We start from the raw sequence: 25,778 nt of genomic DNA, 5'->3' as shown, positions 1-25,778 counted from the left end.
CACCTCATTTACTCTCCAGTTTCCATCCTCCTTCTCTCCATACCAGGTGAAGGTAGCTATGCTGGAAAGGGGAAAACGCAGGAGAGAAATCAAGAGGAACAGCATCCTAGAAGGGCACTTAACTGAGCTTAGCCTTAGAATGGGAGGCAACTGACCATCTCCATTTGACTGAGAAGGTTCCAAAGCCTTCACTCCATGTGCAAATTTAACCAGGTTAAGAACAGCACACAGAAACCACAGTACTTGGGTCTGAAAGCCCTTGCAGGGTGGATGAGGAAGATCTCAGAGGCCTGACCCAGTTTGCTGCCAACCTTCATGGGGGCCAAAGAGGTCTCTTCTTTACCCCCTAACTTGCTTCTCCCCCTTTGACTAGCTAAACAAAAACTGAGTTTCCTGTGACTGAACATGGTATCTCAGCAGAGATTTCTTTAATTTCATAATCAGTTCTTCTCTTTGGTTGTTTATTTGGGGGTGATGCCCCTGGAAAGACAACTACAACCCCCTTCATTCCTTATTGTAGATATTAATCACTTACTAGGCAGTTAAATGGTATAACGAATAAAGCCCTGGGCCTAGAGTCAGGAAGACCTGAGTTCAAATATAGATCCTCAGACACTTAATAGTGTATAATCCTGGGCAACTTGACTTCTGCCTTAGTTTCTTCTTCTGTGAAATGGGGATAATAATATCTACCTCTCACGGTCCCATCTTGATTTTCAGGAAGGCAGGAAAACACCCCACCCTCACCCCATCCCCCAAATGCTTCCAGATCCCAGAGCATTGCTCTAAGAGGGCAGTTGTGCTGGAGAGTCAGCCCCATGGCTTGCTCAGTCAGCTTCACCCAGAATGATGGATTTATTTGATTAAGTGGCTGGAACCAGGAAGTCTCCCAAGGCGTAAGGCCGAATATTTCTGCAGTTCAGCTCCTCCCAGCTGGGAGCCAGATACCCGCCCAGCTGAGGCCTGGATTTAAAGAGATTGTTCAGGAACGTGCCCCAGGGTCAGCCTCAGATTTCCCTCTCTGAGGAGGCACCAAGGGATGACTGGGGGGGAGAGGCAGTGGACTGTCCCCTCAATGCTAACTTTAAAGGAAAGATACTAGCTCATTGTGTGTATGTGTGTGTTTGATTATATTTCATTGAATCAAAACTGGAAGAAGTCTTAGGAACTCATGAGCACAAATTGCTCATTTTGCAGAAATTAAGACCTAGCAAGGGGAATTGGCTGATCCAAAGTCACACGTGAGTTAGTGACAAAGCCAGACCTAAAATCCAGGGTAGTTGTCTCTCAAGTCTACTGTTCTTTTTACTATATACTAAAATTCGATAAATTCCTCATTGCTAAGCCAGCAGCAAGTGCCTTGGGCTCTTTTTAGCCTAAGGATAGAGTCCAAACTCCTTGACATTCAAGGTCCTCTACAATCCCCCTAAACTAGTTTTCTTGACTCCATTTCCTCTGATTTTCCAAGACTGCTCTTCCCTAACAAGCATATTATCCCCTTTTCCTTAGAATCATTCCTTTTCTTCAAAACTCAATTCAGACACCTCTCCTATATGAAATCTTTCCTGATTCCCAATCAGCTACCACAATCATCCTCCAAAACTACCTTGTATTCGTTTTATAAGCTTTAACAGCTTAAAACTACACTAAAATTTTTGGTACCCACTTTATTTTGTATCTATTTATGCCTGTATATGCTCTTTCCCTTATAATATAAGCTTCTTGAGGTCAGAAACTATTTCACTTTTGTCTTTGTATGTCCAGGGCTTGATACCGGACCTGGTACAGAGGAGGTACTTAATAAAAGCTTATTAATCAATTAATGTTTCACCTCCACATTTTTGCAAATACTATTCCCTTGTCCTAGAATATCATTCCCACATCTGCCAAATGTCTTCATCTATTACAGATCGACTATAGAATATAGATTAAAATCATTCTCATTATTCAAGGCCTTGTTCAAATGTCAACTCTTCCAGGAAGTTCTCCCCAATCCTTTCCCACTCCCTCTAGGCCAAAATGATCTATGGACTTGATTTATATGTACAGTCTGAGTCACACTATCTGGTCCTTAACCCAGTAAAGTTTTAGATTTATTGTTTCACATAAAGTCTTAAGAATGTCAACTCTAGAAGAGACATGCTTAGAATGAATGATTGGAACATAAACCTAAATGTTAGAAATGAAAAGACAATAGGACGTAGGATCTGAGAATTAGACCAGGCTGGAAAGCACAGTGTGGTCTAAAGGGAAGAGCATTTGGAGCTAAGGAAGCCTGGTTGGAATTCCAGCCCCGTCACTTACAGTATGATATATATTACTCTGGACAAGTAACTTAACCTCCCTGGACCTCACCTCATCTATCAAGTGAGAAGTCTGGGGTAGACAACATCTAGCTCCAAACCTGGGATCCTTTTACAGGCTTGGAATTGATCTCCAGAGAGGTCAGCGACAGTTAGTGCAGATTTCAGACTAGAGGGCAAAGACCCTATCCCCCCCACACCCCTGCCAGATGTTGAACACGTGGCAAATGAGCAATCATCTTTTGGCTTACTTACCAAGAGACAGGACCTCATCCCCAAACTGTACTCATAATATACCTAGAATCCCAGACTCCAGAGCTCCTAAGCCTTGGGACAATCCTTAAAATCAATGCCCCAGGAAGCAGGTGCTCTGAGTCTGAGTAGCCTTCAAAACTCTAAATTGAATCAGAGTATTTTGGAAGTGGAAGAGACCTCAAAGATTATATAATCCAACCCTCTCCTTTTACAGATGGGAAGACTGAGTCCCAAAGAAATAAAGTGAATTATCCAAGTTTAAAGGTAGCAAAATTTGGATTAGAATCCAAGTCCCCTGACTAGATTCAGCCCACCTTCCAATCCACTTAATTACCTTTGCCCTACAATTCACCTTCCAGGCTCTCCATCTCTCCCATCTGCCTGTTACTTTTGTCTTTGAAGTTCTACTTGAAGGGCAGGCACCTCTTCCAGGAAGTCCTCCCTGCTTCTCACACACAAAGACTGGAGCTGGATTTTGAAGGACAAGGGGTATTTTGATAAGAAGAGGAAAGAGAAGATGGGAAAGAAGAGGATGTCCCAGGTCAGGGACTAGGGGGTAAGGAAGAGCCTGAAATGTCCCCAAAGCCTCCTTCCCTCCTTACCTTATAGACCTATTTAGTAGATGATTTTTGCTTCTATTATGACGTTCCATCCTCTCCACTAGAGTCTTGACTTTGGCCTAGGACAGTAAGATAGGTCTCTCTGCAATCAGCTAGCCCTGATCTCCCTGAGGCTGGGCCCCAGATGCAAGCTTTCCAACATCCTTTGGGGAGGACTGGAGCCAGACAAGAGGCCCCTGGGAAGAAGAGAAGCTAGGGAGAAACTATCCTCCTTCCCTTCCACAGTCACTTCTGCAAGGTTGCTCTCAGCTGGAACCTGGGCTGGGTTCACTCTTCCTCCATGTAATTTCTTCCCATTTAGGAAGGGGTGGGAGCCAAGGAATAGTTACCTCCCACTCCCCAACTCTTTCTCAATTCTTCCAGATTTCATTAGCAAGAGCAGGACATTCTCCTGGAAAGCCTCGCTCCCACCACCACTCTCATCATCTCTGTCCCTGAGAATAGCCTTGAGGTTCTTCCTTAGATCTACCATTTTTACTTCCCATCCCTCAGTTTAGAATAATCCATGAGCCAGGTGATTGCTGCTCCCACTCATGCCAGTCCCACAGAGATACATTTGCTCTCCACAGAAGGCTGGACCACAATAGAGACTCTGCTTTGGTCAAAAACTAGGGATACAGTGGACAACCATAGCAGATAGCTGCTTATCCACCTGAAGCAATAAAGAAAGTGCTTCACATCCCCATAGAGCTTTATAGTCTGTAAACCTTCCTCGTGGCATTCCTGGAAATTAGGTAGCGTGGTCAATATTGTCCCCATTTGCTAATAAAAACAACCTGAGGTACAGAGAGATAGTGGCCAGCCATGATTACACAGCCTGGATCAGTGCTGGGATGTGGATTCGGGTGTTGGAGATCCTTACCTAGGGCACTTCCACAGATTCATTGATTTAGAACTAGAAGCGACTTTGGAATTTCTCTCATCCAGCTTTCTTATTTCACAAATGAGACAATCGAGGCACAGAGTAACTAATCCAGGGTCATATAGCTAATAGGTATTTGAGAAAGGATTCAACATCCACCACATTAGATTATCTCAGTGATAAATCCTGCTTAGAGAATCCTCAGTTCTAGATTCATCTAGCTTAAGTCCTATGGCTATGTTGATACAAGCCCTTCTCTAGGTGTCTTCTCAAGAAACAATCATTCTCCATTCAGGTTTATTTCTAAACTGGTCCTGGTTGAATCTCAGTCACCTGATTCCATTTATCCCAGCCAAAATGCATTCCTTGCTGTCCCTCCTATACGCCCCCAACCTTCAAGCCTTCATAGCTTTTATTAGACTATTTCTTCTTCCTACAATGCCCTCCCTCCCATCCTTCCACTGCTGAAATTCTACTAGCCCTTTAAAAAGCTCTATTCAAATTCAGCTTCTTCCATGAAGCCTTCCCTGATCCCTCCCACTGGTAACAAACTTCCCCCCTCAGACCTTGTCTAGCTTTTACAATAGTACAGTTATGTACTTATCATGTAGTACTGTGTATTATAGCTGGCTATGTATTTCTCCTCTGTCTCCAGGCTGTATAAAAGAGCAAACCTGGACTTGGTAGAGTTTAGAACAGCACGCTGTAGTGGAGTAATTGGATTTGCAGATTGAATTTCAGCTCTAAACCTCGCATTTGCATCCTACCCACCCTTCCCCTCTCTAAACTTGGTTTTCTATAAAATGAGAATGATCCTTGCCCTGCTACATTCCAGTCTGGTTGTGAGACTACTTACCTGACCCAGATAGACAACTTTCAGATATTATCCCAGTTGATTCATTCTTTTGTTGTTCAATTATTTCTTTGTGACCCCATTTGAAGATTTCTTGGCAGAGATATTGGAGTGCTTGGCCATTTCCTTCTCCAGGAAACAGAGGCAAACGGGGCAAAGTGATCTGCCCAAGGTCACACAGTGAGTAGATGTTGAAGCTGGATTTGAACTCAGCTCTTCCTGACTCCAGGGTCAGAGTTCTGTCCACTGCCCTACTTAGCTGCCCAAATTCCCTCCAGCCTGTCCTCATTCCATCCACTGTGCCGGATCACCAAGCTCGAAAGGTTTTGTCTTTCAGAAAGATCCATGAAACAGGCAAATGGTTCATATTCCCCAGATTGGCAATTTTCCTTGCTATTCCCAATCCCTAATACACACACCCTCTCCCCATGGTTAGGACAGGTCCTTCCCTGAAACTGTTTGGAGGAATTATTGGGGGCTTTGCTTTTTAATGATGTAGGAGAGGATAATTGAGACTGAGTTTACTTGGAAGAAAGAGGATATGTTAGCCTACTTAGTAGTGATTTTAAGATGCTGGATGAGGGAAAAGGAATCTTTATCCAAACCTCCTAGAAGAAGAAGGAAAGCCTTTTGGAGAGGTCTTTAAAAGGGTCAAGTTTTGATATTATTTATTCCCTCAAGAAGGAGGAAGTTTTCAGCAATGGACTTGACTGATGATACTTAATAGAGTTGTTATTGTTGTTCTTATCATTATTATTATTAGTTCCAAATTCTTTTCTTCCTTCCCCTCCTTCTCCCACCCACTGTTATTATTATGATTCAGGTAATGTAGCAATAGCAGAAAGAGAATCTAGGTTCAAATCCCAGCTCCAACCCTTAGTAACTGTGGGACCTACTTAACCTCTGAGTCACTTTCCATATTTTAAAAATAGAGATAACACCACCTGCATTTTTGACTTTGCATATTGTTATGAGAAAAGTACTCTGCAAAAATAGTGTGCTGTAGTGAAAGGAGTAGTAGGTTTGATGCAGGAAGATCTAGCTTCAATCTGGGTTCAAATTCCGGCTCTCTAAATCACAGCACTTGGCACATCATCAAGTATTTAATGAATATTTTCTGACTGATTGAATGATTTTTTTCTATCTTGAGCAATTGTCTTCTACTATATAACTCAGTTTACTCATCTATAAAATGAGACTGTTGGACTAGCTGATCTTCAAAGGTCCTTTCCTCTCTGGCTGTAAATAAATGAAGAATTATATAAATATGAGTTATGGAAATATGAACTTTAAAGATGCTCCAGAGAGCCTCTCAGTGTTGTGCATAGAGTTATAAACAATACTGATCTAAATTGAATTCTCAAGCAGTATATCCTTCCTAGTTCTCACCTCCTGTTCCCATCTAGATCCCTCTTTATACATGAAATATTTTTTAATTGGAAAGTACTATTTGGAAAGTACTGGTATTATATTATAAAGCCCAAAGATAAACTCTGTCATCCAAGCTGTAATACATTGGTGAATGCCACATCCAAGTCAAACTCCATAACAGATTAAAGGGACAAATGATTCAAGCCTCTTTTAGTGTGGACTCCTAAAGCTGTTACTCCTATTGCTTGACAGTGAAATTTGGAATTCCTCCTACCACTTTGCTATGCCATCAACAAAATTGCCTCTGTTTCCAAATAAATACAAATATGAGTAAAAATAATAAAGAATGGTAGATCTATAAGTAATTATGGAACATAGAATATCTGAGCTAGAAGGGGCCTTAGAACATAAAGCAAAGCATATTATAACTAGAAGAGGTCTTGCCAACCATCTATATTTATGGTCTCCATGCTTTTTTTTGATCATGCACTTACCTCATCAGTAAAAGAAAGTTGAGGATGTGAAAAAATTGGACACTAATGCATTGTTGGTAGAGTTGTGAACTAATTTAACCATTCTGGAGAGCAATTTGGATCTATGTCCAAAGGACTGTAAAATGGTATACCCTTTGATTCCCAAAGAGATCAAAGAAAAAGGAAAAATCCTTATGTACAAAAACATTTATAGCAGCTCTTTTTGCGGTGGCAAAGAATTGAAAATTGAGGGGATGCCCATCAATTGGGGAATGGCTGAACAAGATGAAATATATGGTTGTGATGGACTACTACTGTGCTATAAGAAATGGCAAGCTGGCAGATTTCGGAAAACTTGGAAAGACTTGTATGAACTGATGCAGGGTGAAAGCAAAAGAACTAAGAGAAGATTTATGGAGTAAGAACTATATCATACAACAATCACTGTGAATGATATGGCTATTCTCACCAATACAGTGATCCAAGACAATTCTGATAACTGGAGACATCTGAAGCATAATTTTTTCACTTTGTTTTTCGTGCTTCTTTTGCAGCATGGCTAACATGGAAATATGCTTTGCATGATTTCACATATAGAATTGATATCATATTTCTTGCCTTTTCAATGCGAGGGAGAGATGGATAGAATTTGTAATGCTATTTCTAAAAAATGAACATTAAAAAATAGATATTTCTTAAAATGTTGATTACATACTCCCAATACATGCATATTTACTTATTTATTATTAATATACATGTACCACTACACTAATAATTATGTATATTATAAAATTACTCCAAAATTGACATTCGCAAATGTTAGTGAGACAAAAATAAAATAACATTTTATTTTAGAAGTACTAAAGAGTTATTAGATTTTGTTGAGCAGGGACTAGTATGCTCAGATCTGTTTTAGGAAAATCATTTCTGAAGCTGTGTGAAAGATACATTAGAGAAGGAGAAATGAGACAGGGAGAACAATTAAGAGTCTGTTGCAATAGTCTATATGAAAGGTAATGAGAGTCTGAACTGGCAACCATGTGAGCAGGGAAAAGAGAACATTTGTGAGAAATTGTGGGAGTAAAAATGACAAGTTTGGCATCTGATTGTATGCACAGTGGAGAATCAAAGACAGTGTCAAGGTTGGGAATCTGAACATCTAATAGTCCTTGAGAGAAGCTGGGATATTTGGAAAGAGTAGATAGAGTTGAGGAAGGGGAAAAGAACATTGTGATGAAAGCTGCAATGAAGACTACAACCCACCAATGCTGACTTGTTCTGTGTGACTCAATGTCTCCCACCCAAACTTAAAACAGAAAATTGGGTTTCCTATTCACCACTTACTGCCCCTGAGCATAAAGCAGGACCCTCCTAGGGGCACCTGATACAGCCAGGAAGCAGGAGATAGTTTTGTTTGGGGGTAGGGAGGAAAGGAAGGGAAGGAAAGAATTTTCCCATAGTGACAATACAACTGCTGCTATAGATGTCTAGGGAATCAAATAAATTATTTAACTGCTTTGAGAAACCAAAGCCAACCTCAAAATGGAAAAGGTTGGGATCTTGCACACTGAGGACATGTTGGATGATATGGCTAGGTATGATGTGTTGGAGACATCACTGGCTATTTTGGGGAAGGGAGGCCATCTTCCCACCAAGTAATTGGTTGATCACAAGCCCATTCAGGTCAGGAGGCCACATTTCCCACTTTGAAAAGCACTGATCTAGAGCAGACCAATTTTGGAATTCTTCACACAATGACCATTGAATAAATAAATAAAACATTTGTCAAATGAAGAAATTTTGATATAATCTCCTCTTCCTCTTCATTAAGTCATTGATTAGTTAAGATGCAGAAATCATTTCCTTTTAGCAGGGGAATCCACTTGCTTAAGGGTTCTCTTTACCCTGTGGTTCTCTTAATTCTGTTCCAGCTGCAAGCTCCACTCAGGGTTTTGGGTCCAACTACAGTGAATTTCTCCCAAGGATGAAAATAGCCAGATGGAAAGCCTGGTGCTCCTGGCCCCTTATGCTCCTTCAATTTAGATAAAATAAGAAAAACAAGTCCAGCACATTTCCAGTTGGGGCAGGGGGCAGGACGGAGGTCTTAGTCCTTGGCCTAGAGGGTCTGGGAATTCCTCCCAGGCCCAGACTCCCCTCCAAATAAATATCATAAGATCTAAATTTGGAAAGAGGCCTTGATATTATCCAGTCCAACTTCATCATTTAACAGCAGAAGAAACTGAGGCTCAGAAAGATACATTTAGACCAGTCTAATGAAGCTGAAAGATCATTGGATTTGAATGGTGGCTCTGCCACTTGTGTGACTTTAGACAATTAGCTCCTCTGGGCCTCTGTTTTTACCTCTTTAAAATGAAGAGAATTTGGATTAGAAGATCTCTTCCACCTCTGAATCCCAAGCCTCAATGACCTATCCAAGATCACAAGCGTAGAGTGACCTTGCACTTTAAATCTAAGCCCCTGAATCCAAATGTGGTCCTCTCCACTCTCCACACCCTGTTTCTCCTCAGAAGACCAAAGAGCCTGAAGTAGGAGGCAGGAGAGGAGAGGAACAAACAAGAGAGCAAAGGGATAGGGTGGATGCTGGGGAGGAGGCTGGCCACCTTGAGTAACTATGGGGAGACGGAGGTCTGTGATCTGCAGCCCCTTCTAGGACTCGGACAAGTTAACCATAGGAGCTGGCTTTGACCATATTTCTTTGGCAATCCTCCTGGAAAACTCATCTTTCTGAGTTCAAATCTAGCTTCAGACACTTACTAGCTGGGTATTTGCCTCAGTTGCTTCATCTGTTAAAAAAAATGGGCTGCAGGAGGAAATGGCAAACCACTCCAGTGTCTTTGCCAAGAAAACCCCAAATGGGGTCACAGAGAGTCAGATATGGCTGAACAACAGAAACACAAAATAAACCATTCCTGAGTGAACTCAAAGAGAGGGAAAGTAAGCTACCAGAGGGGCCACAGGCCAAAGAGCTATATAACCCCAAGTTCAGGGATCTTCCTAGAATGAAAATTTCAATAATCCCCAGGTAACTTTCAATGACCCCCACCAATGGTAGGGGGGATCTAAGAAAGGATGTGCTTCTGGAGTCACTGGGAATTACGAAGGTGGTTTTGAAGTTTTCTTGGCAGAGAAATGGTTTGCCATTTCCTTCTTCAGCTCATTTTACAAATGAGAAAACTGAGGCAAACAGAATTAGGTGACTTGCCCAGGGTCATATAGTTGGTAAGCTCCTGAGACTGGTTTTGAATTCATCTTTGCCTTTCTATTAATTGTCTTAATTGTCCAATCTTGACTTGAGGAGGGAGGGACATGATCTAATATCTACTTCTTATCATTTGCATCTGGTCCTTTCTGGTGTCATCAGGGAAGCCTGGGAGTCCTACAATTCCTGAACTCAGGAGTATTGTGAATATCTAATGAGATAATGGATTCTTTGCACTTTGCAAACCTTAAAACACTACATAAATTCCAGTCATTATTAAAGTTGTTATCCTCTGGTCACCAAGCCTCCAATCTGGTGATGACTTCATTCTCCAAGACTTCTATTGCTGGGCTCAAGCAATGTTTATAGACCAATAAAGGGGATGTGCTGGGAAATGTTTAACCCAGGGGTAGGCATGTATGCATGCATATTTTTAAATTTAATCTATATTAACACTTTAAAAAAATTATTAAAGTTTTTTATTTACAAAACATATGCATGGGTAATTTTTCAACATTGACCCTTGCAAAACTTTCTGTTCAAAATTTTCCCTTCCTTCCCCCTACCCCTTTCCCTAGGTGGTAGGTAGTCCAATGAATGTTAAATGTGTTAAAATATATGTTAAATCCAAAACATGTATACATATTTATATAGTGATCTTGCTGCATATTATTAACACTTTCTTAAGGCTTGATGATCAACAAAACAATAAATCAGTCCTAGATTTGTAGAGGATTACAGATATCTGTAAATGCTCACAATGAAAATTTAACAATGAGTTCTCTCAGAGCTGTTTAGAGCTGGCTCTATCACATCCCTGCCTGAACTACTATGGATAGTGGGAAGCTTGGAGGAAGATGGTCTCTCCCTTCACATCCAGTGGTTAAGGAACCCAGTAGGAACTGAGCCAAACCATTTGTACTGCAATAAATGGGACCAAGGTGTGAAAGAACACTTCTCTCATGGTCAGACAGAATTGATATCTAGTTCTCCATAGCAACACTAGAATGCTCCTGGCTCCAAATATAAGGGCATAGGATTATGATAGATGCAGGAGGGGCTTCAAAGGCCTTTAGTCCAAAATCTCCCTTATTTTATAGGAGAAGAAACTGATTTGCTCAAACTCACACAAGTAATAAAAGTCAGAAGTGGGAAAAACAGAATATGAATCCAGGTCATCTGATGTCAAAGCCAGTGTGCATTTTTCAATGTACCACGGCTACCTATCTAATCTTAGACTCCTTCTGAGCAGCTAGAAATGACTGAGAGCTGAGAAGATAGCATTGGCTTCTAATTCTCCCCACTTTTCATTTATTTAAGCCTCACTGGGATTAGGAACCAAATAAATCTTAAGCCAATTCTTACAAGTATAAGAAGAGCCCCTTATTGCAGGGGCAGCAAGCAGGTTGATTTCCATTTGGCTCCCCAGGCCTTTCTCTTTTCCCTCAGCTTGTGGAAGAGAGGCAAGGAATTCAAAAGGTGTTTCTTTGAAAATTAATAATTTGTGACAGCCGGTGCTACAGTGGATAGAGCACTTACCCTGGAGCCAGGAAGACCTGAGTTAAAATCTAGCCTTAGACAGTTGACACTTATGAGCTGTGTGAGCCTTGGCAAGTCACTTAATTCTGATTGCCTGACATAGAAAAAGAGAGGAAGGGCAGGGAGGGAAAGAGGGAATGAATCTCACTGTGTGAGATATTTTGTGGAATTTCCCATTTGATGAGAGCTGGAATTATCTTTATGGCAATATCTTACTCCCAGTGGGAGAACACATTCACTGTGATCTGGTATATTATCATCGTATAACTTGTATGGCTTCTATTTCCTATTGCCCTGGATAAATAAGTTTATTTGTTAGTCACTGGATCTTTGTGTGACTGGGATTTGGTAGGAAGGAAATCAAGCCTTTGGATATATGTTAACGTATTCCCTCCCTATTGATGAATAACGATTAGGAGAAGCTTGGACTTAACATTTATTTCCCTAAGACTAACATATTAGCAGGGAGGCAAAAATATATAATTTTAGCTACATATGCTTTACTTGGGGAGAGCAAAGGGATCAGCCTTGTGGTCCCAGTCTCTTGTTCCCTTCCTAGTAGGAAGTATGGATGGAAGAGACTCCAGATAACTATTCATGCCTCCTTGTGATCCATAGCTAAACGGATCTATGGATCTATATGGACACACCATAATCTTCTTGAGTATCACAGAGAGAGGAAATAAGAAAGAAAGAAAAAGAGAGAGAGAAACAGGGAGAGGAAGAAAGAAAGAAAGAAAAGAGAGAAAGGAAGAGAAAGAAAGAAAAGAGAGAAAGGAAGAGAAAGAAAGAAAAAAGAAAGGAAGGAAAGAAGGAAGGAATTATTAAGAGGCCTTTCCTTATGAATACAAACACACACACACACACACACACACACACACACACACACACACACACACACCACTGGATTTAAAATGAGGATTTTGAATGGAAGGAGATAAGGCTTCCTAAAAGGACTCCTCTGATCTTACCATTCTTCTTTAACCTCTTTGCTGATTTCTTCCCAGAAAAAAGGCCTCTTGTCCTACTGTCTGACCAGCTCTTCTAAGATGTAGCAACTCCAGTCCCTGCATAGGAGGGAAATCAGCATCATTGAATTATTCTTTTTATGTGTTCTATTCACCTGAATTTATTTTGGGTTTTGTTTTCTCGTTTTTTCTCCTATGCCAAGTCATAAGACCTGCATTTCTTTGCTCCCTGTGTCTTCATTTGTACAATGAGAGTAATAATAGCATCTGGTTCACAGGATTGTTGTGGGATCAAATTAGATAACGGATGCAATGTGGGAAAGAACCCAGAATTTGGAATGTGAGAACCTGAGTTTAAATCCTAACTCTGCTCTTTACTACCTATTTTGAACAATTCACTTAAATCACTCTGTGGTTCAATTCCTCCATTAGAAAATGAAGAGGTTGGATCAGGGGATCTCTGAGATCCGTTCTTACCCACCACCTCAAGTTTTATCTATGATCTTCTAACATTTCAATTTTTCCTAATGTTTATTCCTGTCCAGTTAAAGTTCCATCCATCAAAGGTTGAAATGGTTGAATGATCTTGATTCTAGCCCTAATTCTTATCCCTGTCCCCCTTTTTCCCCTTTCTCTATTCTCTCTCTAATTCTCTATTTCTCATTCTCTATCCTTTGTCTTGGGGTCCCCAGTGATCAGTTACAGTATTACAAAACAAGGCATTTCCTTTCTCTCACAATTCTCCCGGGCTGGGATCAGAGCTATAGTTCAAATCTTGGCTCCCTAGTTTTCAGTTTCCTCATAAGTAAAATGAGGGTTGAACTAGAGAGTCTCTGAGGTCCTTTCCATCTCAAAATCAGTGATCCTAGACCAATGGGGCATTTGCTGTGTGACTTTAGGCAAGCCATTTCCCCTTTGTGATGTGTAAAAAGTTTGAGACATAATTTCTGAGTAATTAATCATTTTTTTAATTATACGTAAAAGAATGGTCATTTGGCTATCTCATAAACCAAAGAGGATCATGGTGGCTTATTGATACCGATATGTCTTTGGAAGACTGGATGTTTCCCACAGTTAATAATCTGTTAACAATGAAAAGAATGAATAGTATAATGAGAGATGAGCCTACTCTAATGAGAGGCTGTGCTACCAAGTCTTTAAGTCCCTTTTGCTCTCAGACTGCCCTCAACAATGTAGACAAAGAGTCTATCTCACCAACCACCAATACAATGAGCTTCCCCAATTGGGTAGAGTTTGAACAAGACTGAGAATGTTAAATCCAATGTCATTATCAACCATATTCTTCAGGGGCTGATTTGGTCTAGAGAATGAAGAACTAGGAAGGGAAAAAATCCTGTATCTCCCCAATAGTAATTGGTTATTGATATAAAAAAGAAATAACTATTTCTCTCACTTATTTGGCCTCAGTTTTCTAGGTACCAAAATGAAACGGATGCTTGCTAAACTCCTTTTCAGATCTAACAGCCAATGTTTTAGATTAAAAGGGCCCGTCCAGTTCTAAAATTCCATATTCTAAGATCCTGTCTAGCTCTGAAAATATGTTCTAAGGACTCTGTCACCTCTAATATTCTGTTCTAAGGAACTGGAAAATGAATGGATGCCCATCAATTGGAGAATGGCTGGGTAAATTGTGGTATATGAATGTTATGGAATATTATTGTTCTGTAAGAAATGACCAGCAGGATGAATACAGAGAGGACTGGCGAGACTTACATGAACTGATGCTAAGTGAAATGAGCAGAACCAGGAGATCATTATACACTTCAACAATGATAATGTATGAGGACATATTTTGATGGAAGTGGATTTCTTTGACAAAGAGACCTAACTGAGTTTCAATGGATAAATGACGGACAAAAGCAACTACACCCAAAGAAAGAACACTGGGAAACGAATGTGAACTATCTGCATTTTTGTTTTTCTTCCCGGGTTATTTATACCTTCTGAATCCAATTCTCCCTGTGCAACAAGAGAACTGTTTGGTTCTGCAAACATATATTGTATCTAGGATATACTGCAACATATCCAACATATAAAGGACTGCTTGCCATCTAGGGGAGGGGATGGAGGGAGGGAGGGGAAAAAAATTGGAACAGAAACGAGTGCAAAGGATAATGTTGTAAAAAAAAAAAATTACCCTGGAATGGATTCTGTCAATATAAAGTAATTATTAAATAAAAATTTTAAAAAAATATTTTGTTCTAAGGTCTCTCCAACTCTGAAGATTTCCACTTCATGTTCTCCTTTCCCTCATATCTTGGCCCACACATGATTGGGAAATCTCCCCCCCTAGTATCCCGGATCATCTCATGCATTAACAGGCTCTCATTGACTGGGTCTGTCCTTCTCTAATATTCTCATTAATGATCCTATCTTGCCTTATCTTTTTTTCTTTCATTCCCCAAATAAAGACCTAAGGTCTATTCTTTTATTGATAATGGTAGTTTCACTGGTTTCTGGGTCTGACTTTCTCTCAACAAAACCTTTTTGCTATTTTGAAAGGAATTCACAAACCAGCTTGGGGATGAATCTTGTGGCAAGGAAGGACAAAAGACCTGACCTTCCTGCTGCCCAGCTTGCCTCTTCATTCCTCAAATTAAAACAGGGTCTCAGAGAGGCCAAGCCCCAAATCTGGAGGAGATCCAGTGGGAAATATTCAGAGGACTAAGGTCCCTTCCAGCTTCTAAATCCTATGATTTACTTCCAGTCCAGGCTCAGAGCCTAGTGGCGCCCCGAAGAAACCTCAGTGTGTTTTGCATGGCAGCTGTGGTGTCCCCTGAAGGAATCCACTGGGGAAAGGAACCCAAGACCAGTTGTTTCTTAAACTATGCTGCAAGGAGCCCTGACATACCCCAAGTTTGTTTTCATTGAATCTTCTGTTGTTTGCTAAGCATTAAAAATAATTATTTTAGATGATTTTACTACAAGAGTCTACAGGATTCCACCAAAGTTTTGTTTAAACTGAAAGGTTCTACCACAATGGACAAATTTGAGAACCATTTCTCTGGATCAAGAACAGTTAGTATTCCTAAAATAAATGAGTAGAAAGGAACTTGGTTCAGAAAATGAAACACAAAACACAAAATGTCAGGCTGAGTAGAGACAGATTGTCCTCCAAGCACAGAAACTAGCTAGACAAACTCCTTTGCTTTACAAAGAAAATAAAGCTATGCAAGGGGAAAATGACAACTCAAATCACACAGTGAGTCAATGACAGTCTGAATTAGAACGCATTTCTCCAGGCTGCCAAACCTAGGCTCTTTCCACTGGATCACACTCTCTGTCCCTTTGCTTGCAGTAGAAATTCAGAGTCTGAGCAGGAAGGTCTTGGACAGGAATAGGGTAAGGTTGTTGACTTGGGCAGCAGCAGCTCCAGCTCACATCTGAAAGTCAGCGTTTGCTTCTCCAGGGCATTCAGTGGTGGGGCTTCCTCAAAATTGCCTTTTCTGGGTAAGGAAGGATAATTGGAAAATATTTTTTGTGTCCATTCCTTTACGTTTAAGATTTCCTAAGTCCAATTTTATACCTGAGTAAAACAAGGCTAAGGAGCATTCAGAGGGTCTTGTAGAGATTCGGTGTCATTCTAAACGTGTCAGGAAATGTCTAAGTCAAAATCTGTTTGCTATTCCTCCCCCACTGAGGAAGTAGAAAAGGGAACCCCTAGAACAAAGGAAAAGTTGGAATAAACTGAGATCTTTCCAGCTCAGATAACCAATTCTTATTATTAGATTCTCTAAATCTAATGAGACATTCTACCATAAAACCTAGGTCTGAGTCACAGATCTGCTTCTAATTTGATCTTACCTTTAAGGAAGCTGCTTTTCCTGTCTGAGTCTGTTTCCTTGTCTGTAAAATAAGAGGATTCAGTTAGGTATACTTTAAGAACCTGCAGACATTGCAATATAAGGAAAAGAGCAATGACTTGGTAATGAGGTGGTTAGTAGTAGAGACTAGTTTTGAACATTGATCCTTTGATCATCAATTCAATGCTCTATCACACTGTCTTTCCCAGATCCCTCTCTTCAGTTTGCTACCTTTCTCAACTCCCCATCACCAGGCCATCCCCACTGCATCAAGCATGATTCATTCATACATTCTAGCAGGAATAAGTTCTGAAAAGTATCCTAGACAATTCACTAATATTCCCACTTTCCATCAGCCAGATCCTAGCCAGACTGTAACATCCTGAAGCAGGACTGCCAGAGGGATTAAGGGCCCTAGCTATCTATAAGACCCTGAGGAATCTCCAGTAAATCATGCCCAGGAATGTAAAAAAAGTTAGGGTGTTCCTAGGGGATATGAAGAATACTAAGATCATCTTGAGAAGGGTATGAGGGAACCTGGGCTGTCCCTATAGAGTACAAGGGGTTAACACAAGGCTCAAAGTGGCATCCCACTCAAATTGTCCTGCTCAAAATAGACCAAAATTAATTAGAAACTAAATAATCTAATCCTAAAGAATGAATGGTTGAAACAACAAACCACTGAAACAATCAATTTCATCCAAGAGAATGATAATAATGAGAACAACATACCAAAATTTATGGGATGCAGCCAAAGTTCTTAGGGGAAATTTTATATCTCAAATTGTACTTCCTGAATATCCTTACATGAAAATCCAACTTATACTCTATATCTTTGCAGATGTGGTTTCCTACATCTGGGATTTAATCCTTCTTCACCTCCAACTTGAAAATCCCTAAGTCATAAATCAGTCAGTTAAGAAAAGTTATTAAGTGCCTACTATTTATTTAGTACGGAACCCCAATGTAAGCACTGGGGAAATAAAAAGAAGCAAAATGCAGTCTCTGCCCCAGAGAAAGAGAAAAGTAAACAAACAAAAACAAACTATATAGGAAATAATGAACAGAAGGAAGGCACTAGAATTAAGAGAGATTAGGGAAGACTTCCTATAGAAGGTGGAATTTTAGTTGGTAGTCTGGGATGCCAGGAGGCTGAGATGAAGGACCGTAAGAGAGAATAATGCCCAAAGACAAGGGATACAATATTTTGTTCATGGAACAGCCAGGAGGCCAGGGATTGGAAATTGTATCAGAGAGGAGGGTTGAGAAGATTGGAAAGGTATGAGGAAGTTAAATTGTGAAGTGTTTTGAATGCCAAACAGCATTTTATATTCGATCCTACAGGCAATAGGGAGACATGGAGTTTATAGAATGGGTGGGTAACATAATTTGTTCAGAGCTTTAGTAAAAATCACTTGGTGATTGAATGGATGATGAATTTGAAGTGAGGAGAGACTTGAGGCAGGAAGGTGGACCAGCAGGCAACTGCAATCAATAAAATAGGCAGGAGGAGTTAAGAGCTTGTATCAGAGTGAAATAACATCCGACAAAAAAAAAAAAAGATATAATTGGGAGATGATACAATGGATAGTGAGAGATAGAGAGTTGAGAATTGAAGTTTTAAAGGACTGGGAGAGGAGTGCTATCCTTTACAGGAAAAGGGAAGCTGGAGAGAAAAGGAAGGATTTAGGGGGAAAGATAATCAGTTCATTTTGGACATGTTGAGTTTAAAATGTCTACTGGACATACAGTTGGAAATGCCTGAAAGACAATTGGACTTGCATGACTGATAGTAATCAAAGATGTTAAGTAGACTTGGGAATCATCAGAGATAGTAATTAAATCCAAGGAAGCTGGTGAGATCACCAAGTGAAATCGTGTAAGACAGAATCCTGCGAGACACTTAATAGCTATAGAACAAGATTTGGATGAAGATCCAGCAAAGGAGACTGAGAAGGAGCAGTCAGGTAGGAAAAGTACCAAGATAGTGATACCAAAAAAACCTAGAGAGGAGAGAGAAACAAGGAAAAAAGGGATGATCAACAGTGTAAGAGGGTGCAGGGAGATCAAGGGGAATGATTGAGAGAAGCGCTTTGGATTTGGCAACTAAGTATTCCTTGGAAACTTTGGAGAGAAGAGTTTTGGTGAAATAATTAGCTCAGAAGTCACACTGTAACCTAGACAAGAGCTTTCCTGCTCCTTGCCCTGGATTGTTAATAACTTCTCCCCTCAGAGAAATAACATTTTAAAAAATTTATTCATACTTTATATTTCCTTATCTATAGACATGCTACATCCTCACCTCTCTCTCTACTCAAGAGAAAGTAAATTCTTTAGGGTGGAAAATTGCTCCATATTCCTCCTCATGGCTCTAGCACCAAGTACAGTGTCTTTTATCTAAAGTGCTTTATGTTTGTTGAGTTAATGTGAGTTAAGAAGTCCAAGGGCAGCCCCCAAAGGGCATTCCAGAATAGTGTAGTCTTAACCCCTTACAATTTATACATTGTCTCCCCCATTAGACTGTGAGCTCCTGACAAGCAAGGACAGTCTCTTTACCTTTCTTTGTATCCCCAGACTGAGAACAGTATCTGATACATAGTAGGCAATTAATAAATGCTTACTGCCTAACTGACAAAGCAGAGATATGAGTTCTGAAGTGCAGAGGAAATAATTTTTTTCAGAGGAGGAAACTGAGGCTCAGAAAGTGATTAGACTTATTAGATAGTGATTCTTTTGTCATGGAAGCTATAGAGAGGATTCCTATGTCGGTTAGGAGGTTGAATTAGATGATGTCTCAGCTCTAAAATTGGGTAACTTAGCCAATCATTCAATGTGTTAATGGAATACTCAAAACCAGGCCCAAAGCAATAATGAGAGAAGGCTCATCAAGGTGACATCCAATTTGCTTTATAAAGACATTGTTCTTCCCTGAGCCTGTTTCCCTATGAATAAAACGAGGAACTTGAACCAGTTAATTGTTGAAAACCCTTCCAGCTCTGACAGTCTATGTCTAAGATCACAGAATCATTGAATTTAAAGTTGTAATGAACCTCATGGACTACCTAGTAAAATCTTAAAGGAATGAGACAATAACATGGCCAAGAAGTGGTCCTTCAGCCCCTGCTTGAAAACCCCAAAGGTGGGGGAATCCCGACCTCACCCAGCTTGTTCCACTTTTGGACAGCCCTGTTAGGATGTTTTTCCTTATATCCAAATTTGTCTCTTTCCAACTTCCTCCTGTTAACTACTGGTTCTATCCCCAGGGACTGCAGAAAAGTCCAGTCATTCCTCCATGTGATAGCCTTCAAAGATGTGGACACAACTATCAAATCCCTAGACTTCTCAAGGATAAATCTTCCTGGTTCCTGTAAATAATCCTCATCTGACTTAGAGTCGAGAGCCTCAAGACCATCCTGATTACCTTCCTCTTGATATTCCCTCCTTTACCAATGTCATTCTTAAACCATGGTGCCCAGAACTCAATCCAAGAACTTCCAAAGAAGTCTGAGGGAGCTGGTCCCCAGTCAGTTTAATTTTCTATGTTCTAAGGGACCTTCCAGCTCTGATATTCTATAGAAGGCAAAGAAATTTGGGCTTTAGGTACTGCCTTGTCTTTTATATTCTCCCCACACTCCCAACTTGATGGGAAAGAAAAAGCCACAGAATCCTCCAGCTGTTATTTAAAGGGCAGGGGGAAAGCCTGGATCCCAGATTGACTTATGGATGAGGTAGATCTTCTCTCCTCCAACTGGTGACCCCAGCTCCCTCCAAAGTCATTCTGGCAGGACTCTGTCTAAGTTCCATTCACCAAAAGGCTGAGGTTGGATGAGGGAAAAGATGAAAAAATCCAGAAAGTACGATGGGTCCTGCCCCTTTGGTGCCTGTGGTGTGGCGACTGCTGTGGAGTATGGAATGATGATTCCCAGCTGTGTGCATGTGTTGGGAGGGGGGCGCGGGGGAGAGAGGAGAGGAGGCAGTCTTCTATTCTGTTCTTTCATCCTGTTCCCAAGGACAGCTGGTGACCTGCACTTGCAACTAGGATTCAAGGTCAACTCATCCCCAGTCCTCTGTCTTAAGGAAACTCTGTGTCATGGGTGGCTGGGTCTCTGTTCTATTCCTTTATGTTCTCAAGTAGAGGTAAAGGTTTCAAGTGACTCTGCAATAGACAAGTATTTTTCTAAATACACATAAAAATAGTTTTCACCATTCGTTTTTGTGATATTTTGTGTTCTAAATTTCCACCCCCCTTCCTTTCTTACCTCCTCCCTCCCCAAGAAAGCAAGCAATCTGATATAAATTAAACATATACAATCATTTTAAGCATATTTCCATGTTATACCACTTTCCCTCTTTACTCCCATACTGGTTGCCTGAGGTCATATAGAATTCTGGAATTACTTTGTGCTGATTCAGTAAACAGAAAGACTGGCAAGTGTATAGGTTCTGAAGAACATCACCCCTGCAAACAGATATAAGTTCGTATCAAGGAAAGAGGCCTGACACTGGAGTTAGGAAGCTTAGGTCTGAGCCAGACTTCAAAGCTAATCAATTGTGTAACTTTGGATGGATTACACCATCCATCTCTGTCCAAACTGGTTTCCTCACCTGTACAGTGAGAGTACTAATACTTGCACAATTTATCCCAAAGACTAGTTGTAGAAAACATACTTTAGCTATCTGGAAGTTAGTTTATTATTAGTTGTTTTGTTGTTGTTGCTTTGGGGATAGGTTTTTCTTTTTATTTTGACTAAGACTGAGATTTTTTTGGTGGAGAAACTCCCCAGGAAAGGATTTCTTCCACCAAAGTCGACCAGCACCAGCTCTACAACTTAAAAGTTTTCTGGGACACAGAGAGATTAAATGACGTGGAAAACTCTCTCAGCCAGTATGTATCAGAGGCAGAATTTGATCCCAAATATTCCTAGCACAGTACCTGATATGCAGGAGATGTTTAGCAAATGCTTGTTGACTAGTTGATTGATTCCTGATGCTGAGACTTGTTCGTTATCCATGACAGTTCTCCTGAGTTGTGGTTCTTGTCATTATCATAATTACCACAGACCCTTGACCTGCAGATAGTACTACAGAAACATGATTCCATGTGCCAAAAACCTTCAACCTCCACAGCACACCTAGACTTGCAGAGCCCCAAAACAAGCCCTGTTCTCCCGAGACAGAGAGATCATGATAAGCTATGTTCTCAACTAGTGACTGTAATCCCTGGATGCTCTTCAGAGGCTATGGTCCTGCCAGGCCTCCTGTCTACTGGACCAGCACAGAGTAGTGCCAGCATTCTACATGACTTTAGTGACCTCTGGCAACCAGTATGGGAATAAAGAGGGAAGGTGGTACAACATGGCAAATATGGAAATATGTTTAACCTATATGAGATTGCTTGCTATCTTGGGGAGGGAGGAGGTAAGAAAGGAAGGGGGAAATTTTAGAACACAAAATCTTACCAAAATGAATGTTGAAAACTATCTTTATGTATATTTGGAAAAATAAAATACTATTGAAGAGGAAAAAAGAAGATAGATGTTAATTTGGGTGGCAGAATCTTTACAATCCTTCAAGGTTCAATTTGGGAGCTATCACCAAACAGAAATATGTCCTAATCCTCCTTAGGTCCCTTCCTTCTCTTCAAGTTATCATGTAGATACTTTCTTTTTTATCTGTGTGCACATGTATGTATGTGTTCATATATACATATATTCATTCGCATGTAAGTTCTTAGAGGAACTTATTGTACATATACACATACATGTATACATAAACCCTAGAGAAGTTTAATATACACACATATATCTATATATACATGTACTTATATATGTGTGCTTACATATGTGTGTATAGTGAGCTCCTCTAGGATTTGTGCTTATCTTAGTGTGCTCAGTATTTTAGGCACAGTAGGATCATGGAGTTAACTCTAGAAGGGACCAGTATCCTCAGTTATAGTTCTGCCTTAGTATTGCCAAGGGGATCAAAATGCTGGAGATGGATTCCTGGTGGTTTTCCGGTGTGAGATTCCTAGCTTTTCTCCCTATTCCAAAGGGTATCTGCCTTAACCTGGGATAGAGGGAGTGAAGATGATATGATTTAAAAGCTTACTCTCCCAGGCTTGTGTGAGGAGGTGAAACTATGTGAGATCTGAGGAATAAAATACTGGCACTGGAGCAGTCCACAGAACCAGGAGAGAGGAGAGGAGTCACCATGACAAGAAGCACATTTAGCTACCAAGAGAGGGGAAGTTGTAGAGAAAGCAGTGCCAAGAATGAAAGACAGATCTACATTTATACTATTTGTCAGTGGGGTTCTGTGGTTGGGGACTTGGAACTGAAGGAAGGAAAGTTGTTAATTTTTTTTTAATTCTCAGAGCAAAGAATAAGAGAGAACACATACTTTTTTCTTCTCTCCCAGTACTGAAAAGTTACTAGTCAAGCTGGGAGCTTTCTGGATAGCTGGATTGGTATTAGAATCAGGATCTATGCCATCTTGCTTTTGTCCTCCCCACCCCAACCTTGGTTTGTTTGTTTTTTCTTTTACATTTTAATTTATTATTTATTTATTTTGTAGCACTCCTTTTTAAATTTTGAATTTCAAATTCTCTCCCTCCCTCTCATCCCTTCCCCAACCCACAAAGAAGACAAGCAATATATCAACTATACATGTGAAATCATTCAAAACATTCCCATATTTAAAAAAAATTTTAAAGGAAGAAAAAGAAAGTATGAAATTTTTCTTCAATTTGGACTCAGAGTTCATCAGTTCTCTCTTGAAGTGGATAACATTCTTCATAATGAGTCCTTTGGAACTGTGTTAGATCATTGTATTGATCAGAGAAGCCAAGTCTTTCTCAGTTAATCATTATTATAACATTGCTATTATGTGCACAATAATCTCCTGGCTCTTCTCATTTTGCATCAGTTCATATAGGTCTTGTCATGTTTTTCTGAAATCACTCCTCTTCCCTTTTTTTATTTCTTATAGTACAATAGTACTCTATCATAAAACATATGCTACAACTTTCCATCTTGGTTCTAAAGGAAAACTTTAGGGAAGGAGCTGAAGGAGATACTGAAGGAAGAGTTACATGAGGGGAAGAACCATGGAAGTGACCGGAAGCATTAGTCTCAAAGACAAAAGGATGAGGGTAGGAGAAAATGATTAACCCTGTTCATTTCCACAATGAAGGCTAAGGGGGTTGAATTGATTTGCCAAAGACCCTCTTGGCAAATTCAAAGTGAATGCATCCTGAAAATCAGGGGCTTACCCCCCAACAGTGTATCTAGGAATAAGTAGAGTACAGATCCACATGGTTCCTTCCCATGGTTGTAAACAACACAACTAAAACTTAGTTAGCAATGAAGAAAAGCAAAACTTACCATCCTATTCTTTCTCCCCCATTCTGTGGTTCCCTCACTGGGGCTCTCTTCAGTGGTATTCTGGAACTTGCTCAAAGAACTTGTTGTTAAAATTTCAGAGCACAGATTCTTTGAATTTTTTTTTAATGCTACAAATCAGGGCTTGATTTATTATTGATTTCTAAACTTCAGAAAGTGATGGAGAAAATGTCAATAATGCAGATTAAATTTAAAAGTGTTGTGAATGCCATTTTGGCAGAATAAATAGTTGTCAAACATTTACCAACACACCTTGGTTTCACCCCCGGTAGGTCCATCAGCTTATATTCTGTCCTCAGAAATATTAAGACTGGTTTCCCAGCTAAGGGTCAGGGTCTCAAGCTTTGAGTAATGTTATGCAATTAAAAAATAACAATAATAGTTCATATTTCTATAGAAATAATACATTTTTCTATAGTACTTTGCAGTTTACATAGTACTTTTTTGCATCAGTTTGTAAAGTAAGTAATACAGAAATTATTTTCTCCATTTTATAAATGAGGAAAGTAAGGATTAGAAAGGTTGTTTTTGTCCACAGTTGTTCAAGTTGTTGCAATCATTTCATGACACCATTTGGGATTTTCTTTGGGAAAGATATAGGAATGGTTTTCCTTTTCCTTCTCCGGCTCATTTTTACAGATGAGGAACTGAGGCAAATAGGGATAAGTGACTTGCCAGGATCATCCATCTAGTAAAATGTTTGAGGCTGGATTTGAACTCAAATCTTCCTGCCACCAGGCTCTAGCCACTGAGTCACCTCGCTGATTGTCCCCAGTTACATGACTAAAGAAGTGGAACAGCTGAGTCTGAACCGAGTCTTGCTCCAGGTTCTTACTCTTCTGCCTATCTTTAAAACACATTTAGAATTAACCTTTGAGTCTGTTTTGCCAGTGAAGTCTCTAGTTCTCTCAACATGTGGGACTCCCTTCCCTGATGTAGACTCTCCCAAACTGTGACCTGAGAGTCCAAAGACCCGCTCGTTCCTCCTCTTATCAACTCTCCAGGGCCAGATCCCTCATTACCTCTCTGGGTGCATGCTAATGGCGCAGCTGATGCCATGATCAGTCATTACGGTTTTATCCTTTTAGCTGGAGAGCTACATCCAGATGAATATGAAGTCAGAGATGGTTCAGATCCAACAGAACGCAGTCCAGAACCAGACGGCAACCATGCTTGAACTTGGCACCAACCTACTCAACCAGACAGCCCAACAAACAAGAAAACTCACCGATGTGGAAGCCCAGGTATGGGACTCTAGAAAGCAGCACTGAGGGCAGGGCTAAGAGATGGAGTTGGGGAGGAAGGGTGGAGGTGATACCTGAAGAGAAAAGGGATATTCTAGTGATGCAGTGGGAGCCCCACACTTGCCTTCTTCCTGAACTGCACCAAGCCCTTCTCCAGGATTCCAAGCCCCATCTAAAGCCCCACCTAAAATATACAATGAAAGATCCTGAATTTTAATCCCTATGTTTTTGTGCCTTAGGATCACCAGATACTAAAGTTAAGGCCTTTTTACCTGACTTCCCTCATTTTATAAGTGAAGCAACTGAGACCCAGGATTGCCCAAGATCATAGAGATAATAAGCATCAGAGGCTGACTATGGACCTAGGGGCCCTTGGATCTCAGTTTCTCCAACTTTGTAAAAGAAGAAGTTAAAGTCTATTGATCTCTAATGTCCCTTCCAGCTCCAAATCCTACAATAACTACAAGGGGCCGTAACAGGGTATGTTTAAGACTTTGATGGAAAATAGACAGGAAAAGTGTGGCTATGAGGAAAAGGGAAACGTAGTCATTTTCACCAATCCTCTTCTCTTGTCTTTGTCCTGGCAGTCCTTCAAAGGAGAAAGACAGCTGTCGGGCTTAGAGGTCACTGGCTTAAAAGACTGGGAACCCATGTGGAGAAAAGAATAGGTAGCCCAAAACTTTCAGGAAATGAGGCAGGTCAGAGAGACTCTTTGAAGCCACATAATTTTTTAAAACTTTTCCTTGTTTACTTTAAACTTAAATAGAAAATAGGAAAAGAAAAAAATTTATCATGTGCACAGCAGAACATAAGGATTCAAAATATAAAGCAATAAATTTCCATTTC

The 25,778-nt window shown here is 40.3% G+C and overlaps 1 protein-coding gene across 1 annotated transcript in view; it reads left to right on the top strand.

Moving 5' to 3' along the window:
- The window catches only part of ANGPT4 (angiopoietin 4), a 66,769-nt gene that overhangs the window by 20,685 nt on the left and 20,306 nt on the right, over window positions 1-25,778 (top strand). Inside the window, exon 2 of the mRNA XM_051979494.1 lies at window positions 24,777-24,932. Within this exon, the coding sequence (XP_051835454.1) occupies window positions 24,777-24,932 (156 nt within the window). The remainder of the gene's footprint in view (window positions 1-24,776; window positions 24,933-25,778) is intronic.

The sequence above is a fragment of the Antechinus flavipes genome, chromosome 2 (genome assembly GCF_016432865.1).
Source record: "Antechinus flavipes isolate AdamAnt ecotype Samford, QLD, Australia chromosome 2, AdamAnt_v2, whole genome shotgun sequence".
Taxonomy (NCBI): domain Eukaryota; kingdom Metazoa; phylum Chordata; class Mammalia; order Dasyuromorphia; family Dasyuridae; genus Antechinus; species Antechinus flavipes.
This window is presented reverse-complemented; position numbering and strand designations above follow the sequence as displayed.